The following is a 27,159-nucleotide window of genomic DNA, read 5'->3' as shown; positions in this document are numbered from 1 at the left end:
GTTTTGTCCGAAGTTGCAGCCAGCAGCCAGTTAGCTTGGCAAGCAGGAAGACAGAAAACATGTGGAAACATACCCTAGCTTAGTCCACCAGTAAAGCTCACTCAACACACTATATCTTAATTGTTTAATATGTAATAAGTACTCTTTATGCTAAGATAAGTGGATGCTAGCTGTAGGTATAAATTTGAAGATTCTCCATCTTGTTGTCTAACTCACAGAGCAAATAAGCTTTTCCCCAAAACCTCTTTCTTTGTAGTGTATGTGTGTAGTTTTAAGTGTCCATGTCCTTTATCGGCAATTTCTACTGCATGTAGGAAATAAAAGTTGACACAAGACACATAATCCTGCCATACTACTGTATTCCATCTTTCAAAAAAGAAAGACAAGATTTAATATTACTTAACAATATGTTAAAAGTAGCCAGTTTGGCTTCAGTGTTAATACAATATACACTCTATAACAGATTGATAGTGTGAGTATTGTTCTTTTTCAATTTCATTCTGAAAGTATTCTGATACAAGCTGGCTACAGGTCAAAAAGAAAGAAAACAAAAACTGTAACTGGTACACTTTTACTCAACAGTTTGTTAAACAGTACTTAAAAACCAAAAAAGAACATTGTCAAGTATTACGCTTTCCTCCTTTCTGTGAAATAGGGTGGAGGTGGTGGTGGGTGGGGTAGAGGCAGGGAGTGGAGACCAGCTGACCAAGCCCATTCCCTTGTCAATCATGTGGATGAGATGCCGTGCTAGGAACGGGGAATGATGGGATAGTAAGCCACAATATCTCAAATACAGCTTTTAATTCATTACATTTCTCATTTTTTGTGGTTTCCTTTGTCTCTTTTTTTGGAAGGAAACCATCCAGACATAGTAAGCATCTTTTGACTACAGGTAAGCCAATAAGAAAATAATTTCAGACCATGGCTTTTTGAGTCAAAAGAAGTGCCCAACTCAGACTAAAAGCACACAAGCACGCAAGGAAAATTAATCAGATGTAAAGTAGCATTTTGTGATTCTTTTTGTGTCATTTCATTTAATATTTGTTTTAGTTCTGCATCAGTCCAGATGGGTCTGTGTTGGAACCACACAGTGACAAGAACAAAGCAAGGCAGCGTGGGTGTGATTTGGGCACAGCAGGAGAGAAGTTCTGGGAGGACAACAGCTGAGTGGAGGGTAAAGGGACGGGTGGGTGGGGGGAACGTGTGGGTTGGTATAGCCGTTAAGGTACTGATTGTGTCCCAACAGTCACTCACTAGCACCCTCAATGTGCAGCAAACGTGGCTTTCTTCAAACTAAAGTTTGACCAGTTGATGGAAAGCCGTTGGCGGGTCTGCCGAGCAGAATCCAAGCAAAACCTGAAAAAAAAAAAAAAGAACAAAAACAAACAAACAAACACATGAGCCATCTGGATAGCCCTACTACCTCAAATTGAAATGTTAAAAAAGGTAGCTGTGGAGTTTTCATGTAAACAGAGACAGGTTACTATTTCGCTCTATTTCGTATAGGCTTCGCCCTCTAAGGCCATCGCTATTGGGTTTAGAGGCAAAGCAGGATAATATGTCTATGAAGATTCTCAGTCATCCAGGTCATAATTATCCAACGAAGGTTAAAATCAAGGGCAACTGGACTTGGTTGAAGATACTGGAAGACGTTTCGTCCCTCATCCAAAGGACTTCTTCAGTTCTGACTGACTGGCAGGGAAACTCAGCTATTTAACCTCAGTGGGGTCGTTGGCCCGGGTCATCGATACCGCTGGTTCGTTAGTGTTCCTTGTTGCTGTGACGACAGTCGTTACAGTCGTTAAGACTACCGGTGGCCAAGACTGAACGACCATCGTTGGTATCTTCACCTGAGGCCAATAGGTTACGTTTGTTGAGTTTCCTGGGAAGTGATGAAAGGAAAGCATTGTACGTGGGGGATAAGTGGTGGCGTAGACCCCCTCCTCTGTTCAATGACGGCTTCTCAACCCTGGTGTAAATGGCTTCCTTGACACCTCTTTCAAACCATCCATCTTCTCTGTCTAAAATGTGCACCTGGTGGTCCTCAAACGAGTGTCCTCTGTCCTTCAGATGTAAGTAGACTGCAGAGTCTTGACCTGAGGAGTTGGCCCTTCTGTGTTGAGCCATGCGTTTTGTAGTGGTTGTTTAGTCTCCCCAATATACAGGTCTGTGCATTCCTCACTGCATTGGACCGCATACACTAGATTGCTTTTCTTGTGTTTGGGTGTGCGGTCTTTGGGGTGGACCAGCATCTGTCTTAGCGTGTTCTTGGGTTTAAAAAACACAGGGATGTTATGTTTGTTGAAAATCCTCCTGAGTTTCTCTGATAATCCAGACACGTATGGAATCACAATGTTGTTGCGTTTGACCTTCTTTTCCTCCTCCCCTGTAGTTTTGTTCTTCTTGGATCTTGTGGCTGTTTTCACAAAGGTCCATTTAGGGTATCCACAGGCTGTAAGTGCCGCCTTCAGGTGGTTCTGTTCCTTCTCTCTGGCTTGGGCGCTTGTTGGTATGTTTTCCGCTCTGTGGTGCAGTGTTCTCATGACCCCTAGCTTGTGCTCCAGTAGGTGGTGTGAATCACACCACCCTCAGCTCAGTGCTGAAGAAAAATGGGAAGGCTGGGTCTCACCGTTGTATATATATATATATATATATATATATATATATATATATACATACACACACACACACAAGGTGCGGACGTGAGAGAGGTCCACGCCGTAGGTTGGCGTAGACAAAATTTATCAGTGCCGCACAGGGGTGCGTACAGGTAAACCCAATAGCGATGGCCTTAGAGGGCAAAGCCTATACACATATAATACACATACCTTTTGAAATATTCCACCTCCCTCTCAGTTTCATCCATTTCAGTGCTATCCAGGTCGATGTCTTTGGGCAAGAATACATCATCTAAAACAAAACAACACACATGCATGTAATTAAAATTAAAAGAGGTACAGTTAGAGAAAATTTCCCAAAGCAAAGGTCTGGAACATCATAACGACAAATCTGGGTTATTATTCAGTACCATAATGTATAGTTGTATCAACATATGTTTTTAATCAACAACTGACTGTCAAATCAAATATTTGAACAATATTTAGGCTACTGTCAGTTTTCATGTCAAACTGGAGGGATAATAAATAATAGCTTCTAATAATAAATTAATTAAAATACATTTAAGTAAACTAAAGGCTACATAAAATTTTTACTTTTTAAATGTGCATCTTAAAATAAAGTACTTAATTTCAGAAAAAATAAAATAAAAAGTGTAGCATGAAGTGAACTGAAGTGTAGTCCCAACCAATTTTACACCCTCAACATACCTTAACAAATGAACAGCTTTAATACCTCCTCTTCTCTTTCATTCCCTTTTATATGGCTACCCCTTCCCTACTTTCTCTTGTTTAGTGAGAAGCGTGAGCTGTGGCTTGTCCTGTCAGTTAGGATTGGAGATATGAGATATATTCTGGTTTTGAACAGCCCATGGGAAGAATGTACATGTAAGAATCTGCCATGTGAAATCTCTTCTCTCTTTCATCTCCTCTCTACGTGTGTATCTTACTTGCGGACTTGACTCGCAATGCTTTTCGGAATGCACAGATTTGTTTGGCTGAGCAGCCATGAGACGATTGGAACACATGCAATTGGTCTGTGAGTTTCCTGGGGCGCTGAACCAGTACAGCTAATGCTAGAAAATCTACGTGGGTTGAAATAGAAACGCTCCGTCACGAGGTGGAAATCCTCAATAATAAACAGGTTTTTGGTCCAGGTCCGGAGAGGAGGGCACTGTGCAAGGTGCACAGCGAACACATTCATTAACCACACTGTAGTTTTGTGGTTATGTCACAGAACACCCAAAACACAAATTAGGAACTAGACCAGGCTGTCCTTGCTCTGTTTAGGACATAGATCGTATTTTCGTTGCTTAGCATGATGTTTGTGGAGCCACATCAGTTATTTCTGCAGTAAAGCTGGTCAGGAATAAGATTAAGACAAAACTACTGGACATATACTGTTTTATGGTTAACACATAAAACTAAACCTTCAAAATCTAATTGTGAATCATAATAATACCAACCTATTGAGTTGTTCATCTTGTCTCCCTTCTTCTTCTTGTTCTTCTTTGCCTTGCCTTTGGGCTGTGGGGATTCTGCACTGGGAGGTTTGCCATTCTGCTGGGCCTGCTCTGTATGGGAGGCTGGAGGGGGAGACGGGGAAGGGTTTGACACAGGTGGACTTCTCCTCTCTTCCTTTATGTGGGTCAGCAGTTGTTGGTGCTGCTGCCTTTTTCCACTGATGCTTCTGTTATTACTCCTATCCTCCCTCCTTGGTTCAGTGGTTAGGAGAGGAGCCAGGGCCTCAGCAGGCCTGATCCGCGTTGCTTTGGTGTCTGTTGTAGTGGTGGGGGCGGTGCCATTAGCTAGCTTCCCTGTCACATCTGAGCTCTTGGGCAACTCTGGAGCTTTCTTTAAAGCAGCTTCACAAGTTGCCAATTTAGCAGAATGCTTAGCTTTAACTTTACTGTTGACCTCAATCTGAGATGTAGAAGTGCCATTGTGGAGGGAGGCTGGACAGTTGTGAACATTGGTCTCTGTAGAAAACCTCTTCTCACTGGTGTGTCTTGGGCTGTGCAGTGTGTTGGGCCGGGGTATTGGATCAAACCGGGTTTCATTCTGGTCAGGGAGGTGGATGAGGGTTTGAAGCAGCTGTGACTTTCCATTCTGTAGGTTATCTAGGACGTTCTGAGCTGTCTGTTTGAGGGGCTGTGGGTTGTTCTGAGGGGGAGCGGTGTTTTCCTTTGCTTTCTCTTTCTTTTTCTTCTTGGCAGCACGGTGTTGCTGCAGCTCCTGCAGCCGAAGCAGTTCCTTTTGAAGCGCTGCCTCTTCCTCTTCCTGCCGCTGTCGCCGTTGCTGCTCTTCCAACACCTGCTGCTCCTCCCTTTCACGGGCCTCTGCCTCCAGACGGGCCTTCTCCTCCATCTGAAGCACACGGAGACATACACTTTCAGCAACTGTGACTGCAATCCTAGTAACTAGCAGAGTTACTGTATTTCTATGTGGTTTAGACTGGATAGATATACACTGGAGTTACCTTCTTTTGTTTATGCCTGGCCCGTTTGGCTGCCTTTGAACTGGAGGCAGGTTTATTGTCGGCACTGTTGATGAACTGCAACAGGTCCTCCACCCGCCTGTGGTCCTCCACCCCTCCATCTCGTTCTATTATCGGTTGCTGCTCTTCCCGTTTTGGCTGCTCCTCCTTACGTTTTGTCAGACGCAAACGCAGCTTCTCCCGCATCTCAGCATAGTTTCGACTGGTAGGAGCAGCTGGAGGCTAAGAATAAAACAGAGAATGATGCAATCAATAAGGATACTATGAATACATTATCATTAAGCTAATAAACAACGATTACCTAGACTGTAAATGCCATAGTTCAGTTTTTTGTTTTACTTAATGTACAAGGGATCACAACCAAATGTCTATTTAAAATCAATTTGTTACATCTATACTTTAACTTAAAATAAACTCAATGCAGAATTTAAATTAAAATGTTTAATTAAATAATAAAATGTGCTTATTTGAGGTGAACATTGCTTATTCCAGTGAGCAGTAAATGTGTATCTTACCCCGCCATGCCCAAAGAATTCGCAGTAGCAGCAGTCACAGTACTTTCCTTCTTTCTGGTTGGTGGAAGTGGAAGTGGAGGAGCTGTGTTCCGAGCAGCTGTCCTCGTCCTGACTCTCCTCTCCATCGTACGGTTGGTGCTCATAGGCCCCATTCCCCTCACACCGATGGCCTTCACAGTCAGGATCACTGAAAAGAATGATACTTAAAACTGGTCCCTATAAATACTTTTCCCCCCATCAAAAATAACAATCACTTTTCCAAACAATCAGCTTATTAGTAATTAATATTACATTTCATTATTGGGTGTCCATCTTTAAGAGTCTGTGGGATATGGTAGTGGTCTTACCTGCAGACACTAGGCGGGGCACTGATAGGACCATCTGCGGAAGAGGCTGGAGGCTCAGCTTGCGGGAGGCACAGACCCTGGTGGGCCTCCATGAAGTCTGGGGCTGGAGCGGCCATCTTCGGAAAGGGCTGGGATCCCATTGTGGGAAGGTGTGTGGTGGGTGCTGGAGGAAGGCTGGGGCCCGAAAGTGGAGGGAGGGACGTCAGTCCTGTAGGGCCATTTCTAGGGTTGGCTGCAGTGGGTTGCCTATGGTCCTCTTTACCTATACTGTGAAATACATCATCTGGAGGAGACAAAGATATATTGGATGAGAACATGGTTTAGTTATTCTTTGTCCCAGAACCAACTATTTACAAGATGCATGTTATTCACAGAGTTCTCATACAATGGACCAAGTTACCAAAAAACATCAAATACCAAAATTCACTAGCACTCATTTATTAGAAAAATGGATTTTCTGTTATTCTGTATGTATATATATATATATAATATATATATATATATCTCCATGATGTTTGCTTTGACATATTTGGTTTTTTCTCTATTCTCTAAAAAGGATAAATTTGTTTTATTTATTTTTCTGCATTAGTTATGCTATAATAGTGAACATTAACAAGCTGGGTAGTTAAGCTTAGGAAATGTTTAATGATGTAAAAGGGAGAAAAAGTCTTGTATCAAGGTAAGCTACACAGGCCAACGACGTGGTCCAGGAACTTGTCTCTTCTCCTCGCAATGCTGGCCCTCAAATATCAGTCAACCACAGCCATGAGAAAGAAACCCAGAGGCCGAGATCTTATGCTCCGTTTCCACAAATATGTCCAAAAACAGTTTTATCCTCTTTTGAAAAATAGAAAACTATGTACAATAGCTGCATTATAATTTTAATTTATATTTCCTTACTCAAAAAAGGGGGGGAGAAATAAAATTTCAGTTTGACTTTAATGCAGAACTGAGTAACTACACGCGACTGCGGTTTGTTTTTACCAGATTGATTTAATCCACTATAGTGGATGCTAATATTAAATCATGGATTCAAACCTTCATACAGTAACAACAAATTCCTTATTAGTGCTACGACTGCTCTTTAAATGCAATTCCTTTACCAAAGCCACATGTGCATGCCTGGTGTAATTGCCTTTATAAAATGTCTCACTCAAAATGGTTTTATAAACTTCTGCCTGGTCCAATCCTTGGACCAGGAGGTTCAGGCAGTTAATACTTAACAATTACCTAAAAACTATTGTACCAGACAAACTAAATGATTGTCTTGCTGAAGAGATGTGATTAATGAATAGCAACCGTCAACATGTTCTTCTTCTAGAGAAAGGGGGAATTACATTTTACAACTCACTTGGAAAGTCAAAAAGCAAAACATTTTCCTTGATGGGTTTAACAGGGTGTCCTTGTGTGGCCCATAATTTAATTATAAAAAAGCCCCATCATCAGTACAAACCTATCTACTACTCCTACCTCCTAGATTACCTAAAGAGTTGGGTCTTTTAGATGATAGGTGGAAGGGTGGGTTATTACTTGACTGGACAGTGGTGGCAGTGCAGGACACGGAGGACGTGGAGGCGGAGGTGGCCATCGTCACTCTGTTGGTCTCCATGAAGGCATCCTGGAAATTGTAGAGACACTTCTTCTTGGCGCCGCTCTTCTTCTGCTCTTTGGCTTCTGAAGAGGAACATGACGACGACGATGACGATGATGAAGACGATGACAATGATGAGGAAGTGGAAGAGGGTATAGGGGTGGGCAATGAGGGCTGTTCCCCTTGGGGGCTTATAGATGATGTTGGAGGGAGGGGCACGTCAGCGAGGGGTGGTCCAAGCATGTCACCTGTTGATAAATCATGCAAGACAACTAATGATTTTAACTGTCTTTGACTTGCTGAAATTATTATTATTATTTTAAATTGCTGGTCATATCTGCTGAGGCCGAGTGGCTCACCTGGCAGGGACTCAGGCAACAGGACAGACGGATTCCAGCTCTTCATCACAGCAGCATCCCACAGGTTCTCAAACTTAAGTGAGAGGCACTGCAGTGAGCTGTTCCAGTCACCTGCACCACCTGCACCGCCAAAGCAGTTCTGGTAGACGTGGTCGGGTAACGATGGACTGAAGGCCGGCTGCTTGGCCGCCGAGTGGTTTGATGTAGGGTTTGGGGGTAGAGGCTTATGGGGAAAAAAAATAAGTTAAGTTACGCTAGGGCTACACATGTGTGTTGCAGTACTTTTCATTCTGGCGCCCATGTCAACATGTTAGAGCAGCCAGTGAAAATTATTGATAGTCATCATATAGACATCAAACCAGCAACATTACACCTTTCACTGCAGTTTGAATGTCTTTATCTGTAGAACATGTCGCAGATACATAAAAAAAGTTAATTAAGAAATTGTTTTTAACCTAATACCTCCTGTATCCGTTTAGATTAAAAGCCCTCTAGTATTTCTGTGGACAGAATCCATTAATTTGTTATTAAGGCTTTTATTTAAAGGCAAACTCAATGTAAAAATATAAGACTGGCAATAGCAGGGCCACAACAGCAACGCTGTTTGTGTAGACACCACACACACAGCAGATCAGCGAGGTAGCAATCATAAACACGTAGAGGTAGGCAGTGTGGCCCTAGCATCAGAAAGCAAATTAAGTTATTAGTTTGAGTTTTTGAGATCACATGATTTGAGCTGGCGTTCAATTCAGTTTTGAATCACTTTTGAATTCTCCCAGATTGGGTTCAGTCTGACCCCTTGTGGCAGACAATTAAAATGACCGTAAATAAGTACTGAGTGAAACTAGAATACAACTAAGCTCAGTCTTTTTCCTGGAACCTTAAAAAAATCCCCTGTGATAAGGAAATGAATCAATTTTCCCTTAAAGAGACTCTCATAGCTACCATTTAACACACTGTAAAAAGAAATGAATCTGGAAGAAACTTCTCCTCACCTTGTTGTGTGTGAGAGGAGGACTGGGAGGGTAGAGTGTAGGGTGCAGTAAGGGCCGGGAAAAGTTGTGTAGGGGCAGGTGGCCATGAATGTGGGGGTAAAGGTGGAGGGCAGGGGGAGTCTTGCTGTCTGTGAAGAACTGGTGTCCAACAGTGGGAGGAGGTGCAGCGTGGAGCCGACTAGGGGGCAGGCATGTGGCAGGGCCCAGGGTGGAGGAGTTTGGGTCCTGGTTGCACACATGACACTCGCAGGCATGCTGGACCTGTTCTATCTGAGAGTGGTAACACAAATTCAGTTGAAGTTTGGGGGTTTCAGCGGTTGGTCAGACAAAACAAAACAAGGGAGATGTCACCTTGGACATTTTTTCACATTTTATTGACATAATATGAATTAGTAATGAACATTTTCCCTACAGTCAAGGATATAAAATGGGAACTAGGGTGAGGCACAGTGTGTTTTTCGATACTAGTACTAGAGTAGTATGATGACAGAGTTTCAGTATGATTGAATATAGACAAGTTTTTCTATCCAAACAAGAGAAGCCAAACTTCTCAACTGTCAAGATGTCTAAAGAGTATCAGAACTTGGTCTAAATAAAGAAAGCGACTTACAATTGCTATTGTTATCAGAGGTTGCACGCCTCTGGAGCAACTAAGGGTTAAGTGTCTTGCTCAGGGACACATTGATGGATAATAATCCACAACAAAGACATGTGTCTTATCTGTATCACTATGGACACATTTTGGTCAGCACCAGAAAAAGTACCGTTATTTGATACTGCGCACAAATAGGGGCTACTTTCTAAAGGATCCCTAAACCAAAATGTCATTTGTATCCACTGCTATGAAAAAGAATCATGTGAAATGCTGTGATTGTTGTCATTCCTTTTTAGGAACAACAGGAACATACTTAAAAAGGAATAACTGTTATGTGCAACAGGTTCATTCACTACATTTCCAATATTAAAAATCTCATTAAAAGTGTTTTAACACCTGTTGGTGGTTGTAAGAAGGTGGAGGACTGCTGGTCTTTCCTGAGGAAAGCTGCTCCTGCTGCCCTCGGGGTTCCCCACCAACCTCACCATCAGCTTCCTCCTCGTCACCCTCGGATGAACTGCTGCTGCTCGTAATGTGAGGAGACTGAAATGACAGAAATGGGTTGAACAAGAAGACTCAATTAGGAAATAGGTGAGGAATTATACACAAAACATTTCCCGAAATATGGGTAACCCACTCATAATGAACATTAGATTCATCATCCAGAAACTCGGCAGGGAAATTCACAACTAATCTTGGGCATTTTTTGAAGTAACATTCTACAGTACAGAACTCACCCCTGCTTTTAGTGCCATGTTTTCACCTTCCCCATTGTGGAGGCCGTTTACAGCAGCAGTAACAACACTGTTATCCTCATAACCACTCATGGGGTAGATGTCCCCGAACTTACTGGACAACGGAGGCACTTCATCATCATCACTAATACTAGAAGAAGAGAGAAATGAGTAATCATGTTAGGGGGAAGTGAAAGAGGGGGAAATTATTGTTTATTGGAAGAAGTGTGCAATTATGATCATCGAATATACACAACACTAAACTGTGCCTAAAAGTTTTTTGTTTTTTTTTTGTTTTTTTTTACAAAGCATTAACATCCATTTAATGGCATCGTGGTATCGCCAACTTACAAAGTGTTGGTATCCCCTTTGGGCAGAATGAGCCTTGGATGCTGCTGAATGGTGATGGGAGAACTTGAGTTGGAGCCAGATGCTGAACTGCCGGAGGAGAGACTGGGAGGGTGCACCTCTGCCAGGTAGTCACGGGGAGGTTCCCCTTGCAGGGGCAGCTTGATGTGGAGGTCCTCAGCAATGGGAGAGTCCATGATGCCACATGTCAGGATGTGGGAGAGACTACAGTCATCGCACGTGCACCTGTTGGTAGGGGTGGGTGACAGCATTAACTCAATATTGATTTGGTAATCAATCAATAATTACAGATGCAACCATACACATGAAACACAAACAGCAAAGTTCAGAATGTTCTCATTCTTTAGCTCAGTGATTAAGTGAGATGTGCATTATGTTCAGTGAGGGATCAAATTCCCTGACAACACAAAGTTAGGGAATGAAATCTTTCATAAATTTAAAAATATTTGACATGAGACGATCATAACAAACACGTTAACAGACTAAAAAGGTAAATGAGACTAAATTTTCTTAACATTTGTGAGTAAAGGCACTGAAAGCAGAATGACCCCAGAAAAGAAAATGACATACCAGTGAATCCTGGAAACTTACCTTCTGCGATAATTGCAATTTGGACAATCTGGAATACTCAGACGAGATGAGAGCATTCTCATAGTGTCCGTGAAATTGTTTTCCCCGTCAGGGGACTTCTTACTGTTAGGTAACTATAGAAAAAACAACAACAAATAAAAACTTCTCTGAGGCTCAGAAATTCACATTTTAAACTGCCATAATGGGTTTATATTCGTGTTATGTACCTGTTCTTCTATAAATCTTCTCTGCTTAAAGAACTCCCAGTCCTCCTTCAGCATTCGCTGCTTACTCTTCAAAGTCTGGAAATGTGCAGATAATGATAAGCACATAAACTTCCATAAATTAAGTAAATTAGAACTTGAAGGTAGGATAAAGTTGACTTTGTTCAGATAATAATTTATCTCTTACGTTTTTGCTAATCAAGGACTTGTGTGGCTCTGTTCTTTGGTTGAGACTTTGACCATCCACCTTAAAAAGCAGCTGCAAAAAGAGACATGCTTATAGCTTTAATTACTGCGTCTTCATCAAACACCACCACCTTTTTTTTTACAAATACAGTTATTTTCTGTGTTTATGTTTTGGATGTGTATACCTGTTCATCTACATAGTCATCAATCCTCTTCTCACACTCCTGCCATTCAACAGCCACAGAGTCCATCTCCTGCTGCAGCTGCTGGTAGCTTTCTAACAAGGTCCTGTACATATCTTCATTATATGAATCATGGGAGGCTGTGCCATGTCTAAAAAAAGGATGAAAAATGACACAGATGCTATTAAAAACAAAACTAAAACACTTAATTTGGAACATTGGCCTTAGTTGGAAGTAAAGTAGAAGATTAAGAGATAATAGCGGATGAGTAACTCAGTATATTTTTAAACTAGTAAAACTATATCTTACTTCAGCTGCGCAACCAGTGCAGGTAAACTGCTGTGCAAGATCGGTTCTGAGAACACTAGATTCTCAAAAAGGTGCTTGTTGTGCAGCTCCCACGTCACCTGGAATTTCTGGAGGTGCTCATTCTCCTGAGAGAAAAAAGTATTAAAATCATAGTTGCAGCAAATTCAGTAAAACAGGCCACACCCACAACTAAGGAGTGATTTGCCTAGGATGGCACCTGCAGGACAGCTAACACATCATAGCTGTGGCTCTGACTACACATAAGGTAAACTGACCAGGGTGAGCAGGAAGCTACTGATGGTACGTGCAGCTTGACAGAGGGCGCTGTACTCTTCCAGCAGCAGGGAGATGAACTGGTAGGCCTGAGGAGGACCATGGGCTGCAGCCATTGTCCCCCCTGGACCTGTGGTCTTGGGACCTGTAGATAGGTGCTTCAATAGCCGCACCTTCATTTCCAAGACGTATTCACGAGCCTGCTGCTCCAACCGTTGATACAGCTGGTAGGGGTCTTTCTCACAGAGTCTACAGGAGGAAAATGAAACAATGAAAGTTAAAAATGCTAAGAAATTGAGACTGGACAATTTGGCATAAATACCAACCAAACATTTTAGGGCAAGTGCCTCCTATTGATGTTACCAGATAAAACTGTTTTTCTCTCCATGATCTCCCATTGGTCTAAAGTATTAAAAATTCCCCTCAGTAAGTCACAGCACAGCTTGAGATCCTGTTTCAATATGAAATACATCATATCAAAAAAATAAAGATGGCATTTTATGGGGCTATTACAGTAGAGAAGGTAGGAGTTTCAGCTTGTTGGCATCATTGCCTTCAAAGGCTCTTAGGCATCTTCTGATGAGGCTTTTGCAGTTAACTGGAGACCCCTAGTGGACAAACATCCTAAAAAAAAAAAAAAGAGGAATAAGACTGCATTTATACCTATCGACCAGCTCCTTCATGCCCTCTTTGTCTCTCTCCAGGGGGCTGGTCATGGTCATCTGCTAGCGGTGTTCCTGTCTGACGGTAGATGCAGCGCACCAGGTAGCGAACCTCCGACCAGTGGTTCTGCAGCTGCTGTGACTCTCTCTCTGACTCAGCAGAGATCTCACTGTCATTCAGAACATACATTCATAAAGATAACATCAACTTTAAAACACAAAGATTAACTCAAAAATTTAAATGAAATTTACTTCAATGGTAATCACTCTGAACTGACCGTCTCTCATTGCAGGCTTCACAGCTGCACACTGTATCAGCAGGCATTGGTGCGGTGAGGTCCGGGGCAGGGAGCATGGGTAGCGTAGGCACAGCAGTGGTCAGTCTGTCCCCTGTGGCTGCCTCCTGGCCCAGGTTTCCGTTACCCACAGGCATGTGCAAAAGGAAGTCTTGGCTCTGTGGGAAATATGAAAAACAGCACGCTAAAGATATAGAATATTTATTCAAGATGCAGAGATTTAAAGAAACTTATCAATTACTGTGTCACAAATATTGATGTTGATTGGTTTTTCATGTGCCAATATTAAGACAATTTTAACTAACTCAATATCAGAACTAAGATGACAAAAACAGTTTCTAGAATCTGCACCACACTGCAGTGTTTCCCATTTATTGATTTATTTGTGGCGACACAAATAAATGCAGTAGAATGCAGCTGTGTTGTCGAGGTGAGCACTAGGGGTGTGGAAAATAAGTTATTTTTAGATGCATCGCGATGCAGACTTGGACGATTATGAATCGATTCACAAATGTCAATCAATAAACTAGAGGTCAATTGATAAGGTAATGTTGACAGAAAGAAAAAGGCAGAACTTGGAAATGCGAAAGTGCAGCTCCTGTGGTGTACACACAACGGAGACGTGTGGTTCTCCCTGTTCGGCACAGATAGGCAGCTGTTGATTGAATGACTGCCGCTACTATACTTTCACATGATCAATAAAAAAAATCACTGTGCAACTAACTTAATGATTTTCACCCGCACACTGTGCAGCCTGGTAGCGCTTAGCTTAGCCTCTGCTCATTCTTCATTGGACAGCGACGTGACAGGCGGAAGTAGGTGACGGAGAAAGCGAGTGGAGCGGAGGAAAATATGAGCGCTGCGTTTCAGTCTGGCAGTAAATGTACAGTGTCGGTCACATTGTGTCCGTTAATTCAAGTTTTCAACTACTGGAAAAGTGAAGGCAGTTAGTGCTAGTTAACATCTCTTCAGACTGCGGTCTGGAAGACGTTGGTTGCTAGTTCAAGTTTGTTTGTTGTCATTCACCCTCTTATTGAGTGCACAAATGAACAAAATGCCGTTTCTCAAGGCCCATGGTGCTCAATACAAGATTACAATATCAACTTACAAGACACAAACATGTAACTACACTAGACGAGACAAAAAAAAGGAACAGATATATTAAGGTGGAGTGAACATGGTGTGGCTGGAGCATTGTAAAGTGCGTAGTTCAGCCCCTATCGGACTCTATACTAATAACAACAGTCTCAGAAATAAAAATAGCAGCAACAGAGGTCAGTAATAATGCTATACAATGTTAGCTACATTTTTATGAAGTTACATTAAAGAGCTGCATTTCATTACTGCCTACTTGTTTGGATTGTTAATACAAATACTTCAATTTAAAAGTACCAAGTATTCACACAATGAGAAAAATGCATCTTTATCCAATTCTTTTTACAAATCGCATCATACCACTCATAATCGTAATGAGGTACCTCGAAATTCCCACCCTTGAGGTGATGCATCGAGATACTGATTAGTAGACCTGATAATCGTAATCGAATCGTGAGACCAGTGAAGACGCACACCCCTAGTTAGCACGCTGTACACAGCTGCTATCGACTGCACCCCACTCCTCCCCAAATGGGCGGCGCCACATTGCACATTAATTCTGTGGGAAAAAATGTACTGTGCATTTACAGATGTTTCTGGTGGTATCTCTTAAAGCTAATCAGCCTGTTTCTTCCATGCTGGCATTTCACTTACTTACTACAACGTAAGTAGACCCCCCGGTGATCAGATCGGCAATCGGTGATCTCAAGTAGCCATGATCAGACGATATGAAAATTGAGAAGATTGCCCAACCCTAAGCCCGGATCAGCCAATCTGTTGACAAGTCTGTTATACAGACACGATGCCAACCATGTATTCACGAATGGCATGGGATAAGTGTGTCTTACTGAAATCACATGTTTTGAAGTTAGCAGCCAGAACAAACCTCTGGAGTCTTGTTGGTTTCTGATCTAATCAGTGCCAAGCTAATGGAGCTATAATTAAGTGTAACAATTCTGTCCAAGCTAACTTTCTGCAGCCGCTTCACAATAAATGCTTTCCAGTGGCATGGTTCCGTTTACTACACGGCCATGAGATCATGAGTCAGCATAGTACCCCACTGCTGTGAGGATGCAATGGAACAATTCATTTATGAGAAAACCAAACCCAAGCCAAACAGCAAAAGCCAACGCACCCACACCCACAACTGAGGAAACCCTTTGACATACTTGACAAGTCTTCTGATTCTTCTAATTAAAGTCTGATCAATAGCACATAAATCAGCTCAATGATGTGACACTACTTGAGGCACTGAAGAAGGTTTTAAATTATACTACTTTGAGTAGTGTCAAGATTCACTTGCATTTGTTCAAATGTACAGCAGGGTGCATTGATGAACAAATGCACATACTATTTTATTCTTTGTAGTACAACTTTGTGGTTAGTAAGGCAGTGTGTCTTTGAGGCCACTGGCAAGATATCTTGCACCCAACACGCTGTACGTATGTGTACCAGCACAAATTATGTGTAGGGGTGTGCCAATAAATCGATACAGCAATATATCGTATCTATATTCTGATACATAAAATTAATTAAAAAAAAAGAACGCTGTGATGGTTAGCTCAATACTAATGTATAATGGGAATCTCCATTAATGTGCTAACAGACATTAGCATCGCGATTGCAAAAATATAATCTTAACATAAACTTAACATTTCGCTCCGCATGCTGAACATCTGAGTACCATACTGTGCAAGTAGATATGTTTCCTGAGCTTTGTGTGAAATAAAAATACCCAAAGGGTCAAAACTCAAACCCAATATTCCTATCGGCCTAAAAATACTAGAGCCCGACCAATATGAGATTTTTAAGTCCGATAGCAATTTCGATATTTGACGATTTTAAAATCAGATAAACAGGAATCTATATAGAGACCCCCTGACACCCCGATTAAACTGGCAGTGGCAGGACCCACGGCAATAACTTATTTGGTGGATGGGTTTAATCCACTGCGCCATCGCAACCTCTCAACAGCATGAGACATGAAATAATTGAGTCTATAACTAAATATTATAACTACTAACTTTCTAATTAGTTCAGTAAAAGTTAATAGGTTATTTTTTAAGAATAAGAGACAGCAGCAGGTTGTCGCCTGTGTAAGACCTGGTGGCCTAACTGTTAAATAAAGTTATATTATTGCCCATTATGATCAAACAGCAAGATCAGTCTCTGTCTGATGATAACCTGTAGGAAAACACTGACATTTCAACTGTGGCAGTGGGCGGGCGTGTGCGTGAGACGAGAACGACCGCAACAGTTTCACAGGATCGCGCCAGTTCCACAGAAGCCGTTCCTATGGTTACCTCGCGGAGCGCTTGTTCGCCTGAGCGCAGAGCGACCCCGTGGATCCAAGCTGTCTGAAACGGCCTTATATAAACCCTGTCACAACCATTCATAAGAATTTTTTTTATAACTTGCCAAAACCTTTAACATACGGATGACTTAAAAAGCAACCATTCATAAAGCAAAGTGTAGCCTATTTAGCCTATGATTGATCAATCGACAACAAAGTCAAAGTAAACATTAGATAGCCTATAACAAGCAATAATCAAAACATACCCAATTTATCTGATCCTTATTGTCAACTCAGTGTTGGGCAAGTTACTCTGAAATAATATAATTATTACCAACTACTTACTCAGCATATACTCCTTAAAAAAGTAATATTAGCTACTCTACTTATTACTGGGTGATATAACGCCACTCTCTCCCGATCATAGACTATAGTGCTTCAATTAGCCTAAGTATAAATGTAGAATTGTTTGCAGAAAAAAACTTTTTGCTGGTGGCACAAAGTTTACAACTGACGACAATGTTCTTTGCATCGTAGACTGTGACATAATAATGGCAATAACGTTACTTACGGCTGCTGAAAATACCTCTCTGTCCCTGTTCTCCAGTCTTCCTTTAGCTTTTTGGCTAATAACTGACCTGAACAACATAAGGTCCGGTGACCTGCAGTGCGGTCGCGCATTCACATCAGGGATGGTGCGTTCAGTAGCGCAGCGTTAATTGGATTAGTAACTGTAATTATATAACAGCTTTGGAAATAGTAATCCATTACATTACTCTTTACTGGCAAAAATAATATTGCAGTATTACTGCCCAAAACGTTACGTACCACTGATGCGCGAGAGCGACTGTGGTACACACTGCGCAGGTGTGGAATTGACAGCTGAACGCAAACGAACATCCTGGTTGATACTTGGAAAGGAAGAAAACTTTACACACGTCAGTCTATAGTCCATTTCACTCGGCCAGCTCCTGTACTTTGGGTCTGTAGGTAACATCTGAGTGGACAAAAAAAGACCTGCGGAGTTCCCCATGGCTCCATTGTGGGACATCTTCTGTTCAACATCTACAGGCTTCCACTGGCTCAGATTATGTTACCATAATTATGACAAGACAGCACACACATTTACATAAGCATTACACCACTAATAATAGTCTAATAGAAGCACTGATGGAGGGCACTGAATGTGCCAGAATTTTCTTTGATTAAACAAAGATAAAACAGAAGTAAGTGTTTTTGGAGCCAAAGAAGAACGAATAATAGTTAGTTATGTAGTCATGGACTCTGAGGCCTGAGTTTGAATAGCCATTAACCCAGTTAAGATAATTACAAAGACAGCCTCCTATCACCTGACGAATATATCAAGAATTAAAGGACTTCTCAGCAAGGTTTGGAAAAAAGTGTCCACGCAATTATGTTCAGTCAACTCGACAACTGTAACGGTGTCTTAACAGGGCTCCCTAAAAACTCGAACAGCTGCTGCTGATTCAGAACACTGCTGCTCGTGTCCTCACTAAGACCAAAAAAAGTGGATCACATCACTTCCACTCGCTTCTTGTTGGTTAGATAATTGATTTTAAAATACTATTGTTGGTTTACAAAACACTGAATGGTTAAGGGTCAAAATACTTTTCTGATCTGCTGCTACGATACGATAGGCGACCCACACTACCTCTAAGCTAGGGCTCGGCGATATGGACCAAAAAGTCATATCCCGGTACTGTTAGGCTGAATACCGGTATAAAATATATTATTTGTTTACTATTTGTAGTAGCTTGTTTCTTATTTCACCGTTTTAATTATACTTCATTCTCCACCTTATTTAAGTGTCACTCACTTATTGAATCTGCCTCCTTCAGTTCTCTTCACACTCACAAACCTAACGTACCTCTGCTGCAAATACGTCAGCGTGCCCGCTTTTTTCCGTCTCTCTCTCTCCCTGTATGCTCCATTGATTCTCCATCAGTAGTTGGCAATGTTATATAAAGTCGGTGAACAAACTTTTCCACTCACAGTTCCATTCACAGCAGCAGCTGCGCCACATGTTGAAGAGGCGTGTTGATGACGTAGCCTTTCAAAACAAAACAAACATGGTAGCTAATGAATGACACCTCACTGGTGTGTTCACTATCGCTTTGACTGATCTGCTCTTGTAAAATATCCACTGTGTCAAGAACTTGTAACGTAATAACTCTGTGTGTCTCTGAAAAATGCTACAATGTGTCGCCAAATATACCCGGACAGCTGTTAATATACATGGGCGGCCTGCCGAAGTAAAGTGTACGTGTGGGAAACACTGACTGAACCGTTGTTTTTCTTCTTATAAGCGAGGTCTTCAGCAGTGTTGACCAGCACCGTGTCTCCCTCCATGTTGTTACAGAGTTTGTGAGTAGACAGCTGCATGCAGACGCAGAGGGAGGGACGGGGCTGCGTGATAAGGGAGAGAGAGCGAAGCAAACACTGGCAGGACTTAACGGAAACATATAAATTAACTTACCATCCAACTATATAATTGGTATAAAAGGTATTTTGTAATTTTATCTCACTTTTTAAATTATATCTGTATACCTCATTATACCGATATACCGCCTAGCCCTACTCTAAGGCAGAGGTGCCCCTGAAGTGCCTTGTTGTGCTATACAAATAAATTTGCCTTTTAATTAATTTCCATTCAGAGACCGATGTGCAAACAGCAAAATGAGTTAGAATTGGCCTCTGTGTTAAAAAGATTATTGTAGTTCCTGGAGACACATCTATTTCTGAATGAACAGAGTTTAACTCAGATCACACACCCAAAATGCAGCTAAAACACAGCACAGTAAAATGGCAGCAAGAATATAGAAACAGTTATGACAACAAGCTTTAGCCAGGCTCTGTTGAAAAATTAATGGTGGCGTAGAACTATTGCTCTACTCCGAGCTTCCTCTGGATGTCTGAGCCCCTCACTCTATACCCAAGGTTGAGCCAAGCCACCCTACAGGGGAGACTCATCTTGGCTGCTTGTATGTGCAAACTTGTTCTTTCGGTCACTACCTAAAGTTCATGACCATAGGTGAGGGTTAGCACTAGGGCTGGGTATCGTTCAAAGACTTTGACACCGGTTCTTGAATGATACTTTGATACCAATTTTATTCTCAACAAACTGAGAACCATTGTTGTTTGTATAAAGTAACTTATTATTGTTATTGTGGTTATTTTATTTTGTTATTTAATTGTTTTTATTTTTTATTATGCTTCCTTTGAAAAATTCTACCGCTTGTCAAAAAGCAAGACATATTTTCAATGTACCATAAGCCTATATTGTGTTTTTGTTGTTTTTATTCCTCTTTAGATTTTATAATGTAATTTCAATGTTTATTAATTATATATTTTTTATTGTTTATTTGTGAATTTGTGCTCTGGCAACATTACAACCTAAACATTCATAGCAAAAGGCCTGAGAGAAAGAGAGAGAGAGAAATCTCTCATCTCATCTCATGGAAACAAATTTCTGCCACTACATATGAAAGTTTCCTCCTCACTAGAGGAAGCGGTGGCCAGGCAACAACTATCACAATAGACAGTAAAGTCACGCTTTGGAAAATGTAGCGTGTGTGGAAGCTACTGCGCTACTCGGTCAATAAAAGAGCTTTGATGTGATTCAGAAAACAGCGACGCTACCACCAAGCTACTGAGAAATGTAGTTAAACTAGTAACGTTACTGCCCAACACTGCCCGTATGGTGGGTAAGTGGAAGCAAGCTCCGTGGCAGTAGAGTGCTGACACGATGACTGCGACGGCTCTGTCTTGTTGCAGTCAAAGACGGAGCAACTTTCTGCTCTTAAGTTTATTCCATGCACAGTCAAGGGCTTCACCAGGTTTGTTGTGTCGCCAATCTTGGCAGCAATTATCTTACGTCGCAAACATTGCATCAAGCCTGGTGCAATGTAGCCACACTTTTGATTTTCTCCACGTCTTTTACATCCACGAGCCACGTATCTGTGCGTTACCGGCGTGAACTAGTGTTTACATCACCACAGCCAATTACAATCACTTTTAGATTTGAGCACATCAAGCATGCTGCATGCTTATTGGCTCATTGACAACGTTAACAAGAACCATTAGGTATCGAAATTTGGTACTGAAAGACGAGACATTTTTTGATACTTGATGGTATTGAGGCAATTTGGTCGGTGCCTAAAAAGTATTGAACTCGATACATAACGGTCCTCTACAGCATCCACATTACTGCTGCCGCTCCAATCCACCTGTCCATCTCACGCACCATTTTACTGTAGTTTGTAAACATGATCTCGAGATCCTTGAACTCCTTCGCTTAGGCAGCAACTCACTCCCAAACAATTTGCAATACAATAAACACACTATAGCTTGCGGTGTTTTTGTACTTTGATAAGATAAAATTAATCAAGGATGTCACTTTGTGTTGAAAAGTGGTGGGGACAAAAGGGTTCAGATTAGGGTTGCGATGATACACTTAGCTCACATGCACGATTCACAATACTGGGTTCACAAGAACAAGACAAGAAGATATTTTAACACTATTTGATAAACTATTCAATGCTGAAATGCCCTATTAATGCCCTATAAAATTTTGAGCACTAAACACTTTATTTCCTGCATTCTAGAGACATTTTCTGCACCAATTTATGGCAGAATTGTCTTTATATAAATAAAGTGATTCAGATTGTTTTAGCTTAAACTTTTTTGAACAATGCAAATTTGTTTCTTTTATCTTTAAATTGCATTGCATGTTTTCTTATTGTGCAAATAAACTCAAAGTATTTTCCTTTGTTTTTTTAACATTTCTTGTTGCAAACCATTTTTCAGAACATATTTAACAAATGCTTTAAAAAAAAAAAAGTGATGGAGACATGTCCCCAGTATCCCCAGCGTAAATGACACTTATGAAATGAATAAAATATTTGTGTACTAAGAACTTTTAAGGGGTGAAATCAAAAATACAAGAGTTGTTGCAATTAGTTACACCTTGTAAAAGTAATATAATATGCCAGCTGCTTCAGTGATTATTCATCTTGTTCTGTTTTTCTAAAGCAACTAAAGGCTGCTTGAAATATAGTATTGGCTTGAAAGTAGCAGGGGAAAGGAGTTGGGCTCTGGTTTGTTTTTCCCTTGTTCGCGTGATCGGCACATCTGGGTGATGTAAGTTTAATGTGCGTTACTGTGCCTACAACAGCCGGGCAACGCCGACACACAGACACGGTCCTCGTCTCATACACACCCGTCTCTTCGTTGCTGTTGTAACATTCACTGACCAGTAAGCTGCAGCGGGTCTTCCAGCTCTGCTGTTTCATCAGCGCTCGCCACAGTGTGACTGGCTCGCACGCCGATCAGCTTGTTGTGCTAACCTCAGCCTCGCCCGCCAACTTGTTCGTATCTCTGGCTTTCTGAATTTCAGACACTTGCCCATTCTGAGTCGTCGAGCTAACGTTTGTAGCACGTCAGAGACGTTTTATTTTATTTTCTAACAACTGACTGATTCGCGCAGAGCTGGATGCCAGAGCTCTTGCACAGCAAACACTTCTCAATTCAGAGCGTAAAGCTAAACACTAATGTAAACAGTAGCGTTACCTGTACTGCCATATAACATCAGAGTCACACCAAACAGAGTATATTATGAAGTTTCACACACACACACACAAAGTATTTATTTATGACGTTAATTAAATCCTACGGAAGGACAAGAAAAAAATGGAAGACCTTGGTAAATGAAATTTAATACTTTGTAAATGAAATTTAAGACTTTTAAGGCCTTATTTTTGGAATATGAAATTTAAGACTTTTTAAATACTTTTAAGACCCCGTGGGTACCCTGAATAAAGGTGAGTCCCCTCCTTTTTAAATTCAGCGTGTAGTAAAGAGTTAATAGTCAGCCTCATTAATTACAACCAATAACCAAAGCCTTCTAAACACAACCCAGAGGAAGAAAAGTGACCTTGTATTCCAGTGAACAAAAGTGCTGTGTTGAATCACAAGATTTTACCACTTTTTAGTTGGTGTTGTCCTTACAAAGATACAAGCTGAGCATGTGCCCAGGCCATCTAACATAAAAAAGCTCTTTATATGAAGAGGCAGTATTCTTTGACATCATGGCACACAACATAGGCCTGAGAGGATATTTACAGTCAGGCTCTGATGTGTAAACTTCTCCTTAAACACTGTGGCATGTGGCATGCAACTATGTTTTACATGGTTGAATGACAAAGAACTGAACTGCACTGTAAATGAAATGTGAAATTCTACAAAGCATAAAAAAAAGAATCTGAAAGTTAGGCATACACTTGATTTATTACTATTATTGTTTGAAAACTGTAGAATCTCTTTTGCAACACCAACATCCTTTTCACACAGTTAAAAAATTCTTTATAGGCAGGTGACTTACCCCCAATGACTGCTCCAGAGCAGTGTGTCGGTCCTCCTTCTCCACTGTGCGCCTGCAGTCAGAGCACACCCACAGAGGCAGCTGGATGGCACTGGGTGTTTTGTTGGGCTGTGACGTACCGTTCTGGCCCGAGATCCCTGCCTCAGAAGGCACGGCACCGTCTTTACGCTCACATCGGCACAAGAGGCAGCGATCGCCGGCCGTGTAGGGAGCCCGCTGGTTCAAGCCAAACGTGAATGGGGTCTGTGGTGAGTATGTTAGCAAGAACAAGTAGAGAGAGAAAAATATACCATGAGGAACACAACCAATTTAGAACTTGCATTAAGTTACTGTATGACAACTGTTTAAAACACCACATGTATTTTGAAAGAAAAACTGATTTTGTAAATTGTATTTGTAAAGGGTCAACAAAGATATATAGTGGTTCGTTTCAGTTACTTGCTAAAGTGTGATAAAAAAAAAAAAAACTATATCTTTCAAGGTGGACTGTCAAACTAAACCCTTTCTCAAAAAATAGTGCAAAATTTGACTCTATACTTTAGCAAAAAAAATTTTAGTTTGTCCACATTGGCTCCAAGATTGACAAGTCTGCTATAGCGCATATCTGCTATTTATTAAGTTGTGTCACACTCTATGTCTTTGTAACCCATTGCACTGTTGGTACTCCAGCTGCCTAATCTGCCCCACTGGACTCAATTAAAACATTGGAACCTTTTTTAATGCACAGCCTTGTCAGTGAGTGAACCACAGAGAGGTACAGACACATAATTAGCAGCCAGAAGTTTCAACTGTGATATCCACATTAGAAGTGTTTGTCAGAGAACAAAACAGCCTTTGGGATTTTAAAAAGAACGTTGCTTTGCATCCATTTCTCCAACACTGTATAGATGTACTAGTAGTTCGGTTTGGTGCACCGGGTTACTCAACTTCACCCACAGTGGCATTTTCTGACTACACAAAAAAGCACAGCAGTAAACCAATACCCCCTATCAATTTTGTAAAAGTATGCAATTTGAGACTTTGTCACCAAACAACAGAGTTTTGCCTGGCCCATTTAGAGTACTTATGGTGGCACAGGACAATATATTTAAACTTGTTCAGAAATGCACGTTAATACATTTCTAAGAAATTATGTTGGGATATCCCGTTTACCTGCTTTTCTGTCTGGCCAAGATCATTGAATATGACAATATAAAGTTTGGTTTAGGCCCAAATTTTTACCTTCAAGAAAAACTTTTGACAACAGTCACTTGAAATATAGCTAAACGCTGACAGAAAGCAGAATTTGAGGTGTCAGTGCCAGATCACTACTGTGAAAAAATGATGGAAAGAATTGTGCTGCCAAGAAATTTTGATCACCAAGGGCAGGCAGTGGCAATACGATGAGACTGGCTCCAATCACATTCCAGATGTGTACGAACACAAATATAGGAGCATCTTGATGTCACGCTGTTGCAGAGAGCACAACTGTGTTTGGAGCAAGTCACATCAAAATTGAATATGCTTGATATTTGTTAGTTTTGTAACTCTGGACATTAAATGTTTAAAATTTAGAGAGTCTTAGTAGTCTTAGATGAACTTCTGAAAACCTTGATGTACGTTTACCTGAAGGACTCCGGAGAAGTCAGCATTAACTGGTCCTTCCGTAAACTGTGGTGTAACATTGTTGTTCACTTTGACCTGAGGGACACAAACATAAATATAGAACAGACAACTTACCACGTGAGCTTGATCAAATACAGTTAGTAAAACTTAAGACAGTCTATAGTGTCGGGCACTGTCGTAGAGTTTTTTGTTTAGGACCTATGGCTGGTTGACTTGGTGAGTGGGAGAATTATAACATCACATTTCAAATACTTATGAGGTAAAGTACAGATCTATACTTTCTGAGTTTCCAAGCTATGTGTGTGCGGTGCACATTCAAGGCAGATAATTGTTAGGCAATACAGACAGGCCTGTCCAGGCTAGGCACGTAGACTACTATATAAACATAATTAAAGAGTCAGTTCACCCAAATTACAATAAAACATTTTCCCACTTGCCCCTAATAGTAGTTTAGGTATTGTTTGCTCTTTTGCCAATTTGCATAAAATTGACTGATTAACATTCATAGCAGATCATTTGCGCACAGGAATTATATACAACAACAATAGTGGATGGACAGCTGTGTTGAAAAATGAATACCTTATCACCTTATTACACAAACTATTGCATATCATAAGTAGACACTGTTATCAAAACGTTTATAAACATTTTATCATGCAGCAGTTTTCTGAGTCTATGATTTTCTCATGATGAACAGAGGATGTAATTGTTATGATGTGCAAGATTTGTCTGGTTGGAGAGGTCATAACATCCAAGGAAGAATGCAATTTATTTGTTAGGAGGCTGGCTGTTTGTGCATGATCTATCATAAACATACGCACATTTGCTGAGTTAAAGACAAAGAAAAACAGAGGGGACACATTTCACTGCCATGCAGAACGACTATACAATTGTAGGCTACATTTGTGATGTTTGTGAGGAAGTATCGTTTGAACCTAAACTAGCTAAACATCTTATGGTGCCATGTTAAGTTATTGTTGAAGTGCTAACTTAAGGTGTGTAGCTAAGCTACAGTGGATAACTGAAGTTTCTTAGATAGTTTCTCTTATTTCTGGCAAATCTAACCAATTTAAACTCAAACAAACCTTTTTAAGCATGAAATGTGGAAGGTCAGGTTGTAAAAACAGAGAGAGGCCCGACAGGGATATAAGTTGTTAGTTTTCTTCCCAGTTAGCATTAACTTAGCTAGCAATAATGTTTCTGTTTAACAGCAGCCTTTGGGCAAACTGTGCTGAACCTATATTTCCACCTTATAATCTTGGCTTGGCCAATGTAATCTCCACCAACCTGGACTGTATTAGCTCAAAATAATGCTTTGTGATGTCTACATTGTTGTCGATTCAGCTAACTTACGATCTCTTAACTTAAGCTAACGATTATAGCCTCAGCGTTTGGCCAAGGCAGAAGTAGCCTGATGTTTACGTTACGGCAGTTTCTTACAACATAACAAGGCCTCTTGAACTACACAGCTATACGACTTGCTAGCTGACAAGGTATTCCACAAAGCATAACAACCAGCAGTGGTGGCAATTAACGTTAAGCCAGTTAATTTCTAGCTACGTTGCAAAGGTTAGTTAGCTAGCTGCCTTCCTCGCAGCAGTGTCAGGCCCAAATCAGATTTGTGTCGTTGATAACAGTGCTAGCTAGTCGCCCCCGTTTTGACATCCACCGGTTCACATTGTGTGACACTCTTACCTCTCCGTTTATGCCCATGATGGACCCTATATTCCCGTTGCCTGTACTGCCAGGTGTTAAAAAGCTTACGACAGAGGCAGGTGTTGCTGTTCCCGCACAGCCTAGGGCCGAGGCAACCCCGGCCTTGCCACCGCTGGTATTGCAGACAGCACTGCAGCTACTGCCACCGCCCCGCTTGTTCTTCCTGCGTTTAGCCCCTCGTTTAGCATCGGTTGGACTCATTTTTCCACAAAAGAAGCGAGACAACTTGCCGTCCAGACGTGGCAGGGTCTCAAGTGGAATGCCGGGCGCAATCACTCGGGTATAAATCCGGGATAGCGATTTAGAGACTCCCAAAACGACAGACACTCCGTTCCATCAAAGTGCAAGCCGACTTCATAGATTCCAATATGGCCTCTAGCTGGGCTGTCTCAACAAGGCTTCAGCCTTCAGACTGCGTCACAACGCAGCTGTACGCACCCAATCCCGGGGCTTATGGGAAATTGAGTTTATTGTGAATTATCACATTGTCGCTTAGTTTAGTTACTGGAGTTCTGGCTAAATGTCACAAATGTTACACAAATGCAAGTTTACAAACAAAAACCCTTTTTAAAATCCTTGAGAAAGAAATTTATCTTTTATTTTAAAACAAACCGTATCTCCTTCAGCAGAAAGGCTCGGAAGATACCTAATGTCTGTAACTCGCTTGAAGGTCTTTCTGTGAGATATCCTTTTTTTATGGAATTACTTTTTTATTTTTTTCCTTTTGTTAT

The 27,159-nt window shown here is 41.2% G+C and overlaps 1 protein-coding gene across 1 annotated transcript; it reads right to left on the bottom strand.

Annotated features, from left to right (window-relative positions):
• Positions 1-342: 342 nt before the first annotated feature.
• fam193a (family with sequence similarity 193 member A) lies at positions 343-26,808 on the bottom strand. The gene is given in 24 exon segments (XM_038713009.1): positions 343-1,356; positions 2,829-2,910; positions 4,082-4,982; positions 5,095-5,334; positions 5,628-5,814; positions 5,975-6,257; positions 7,457-7,813; positions 7,925-8,147; positions 8,920-9,189; positions 9,911-10,057; positions 10,252-10,399; positions 10,600-10,842; positions 11,209-11,321; positions 11,415-11,489; positions 11,599-11,670; positions 11,783-11,930; positions 12,089-12,213; positions 12,364-12,610; positions 13,025-13,068; positions 13,070-13,193; positions 13,302-13,477; positions 23,108-23,350; positions 24,713-24,787; positions 26,408-26,808. Coding segments are annotated over 24 exon segments (4,839 nt in total). The 5' UTR covers positions 26,630-26,808; the 3' UTR covers positions 343-1,262.
• Positions 26,809-27,159: the final 351 nt, after the last annotated feature.

Source organism: Micropterus salmoides, unplaced genomic scaffold (genome assembly GCF_014851395.1).
Source record: "Micropterus salmoides isolate LMB-PRFRI ecotype aquatic unplaced genomic scaffold, ASM1485139v1 Ms_hic_scaffold_12, whole genome shotgun sequence".
Classification (NCBI taxonomy): Eukaryota; Metazoa; Chordata; class Actinopteri; order Centrarchiformes; family Centrarchidae; genus Micropterus; species Micropterus salmoides.
This window is presented reverse-complemented; position numbering and strand designations above follow the sequence as displayed.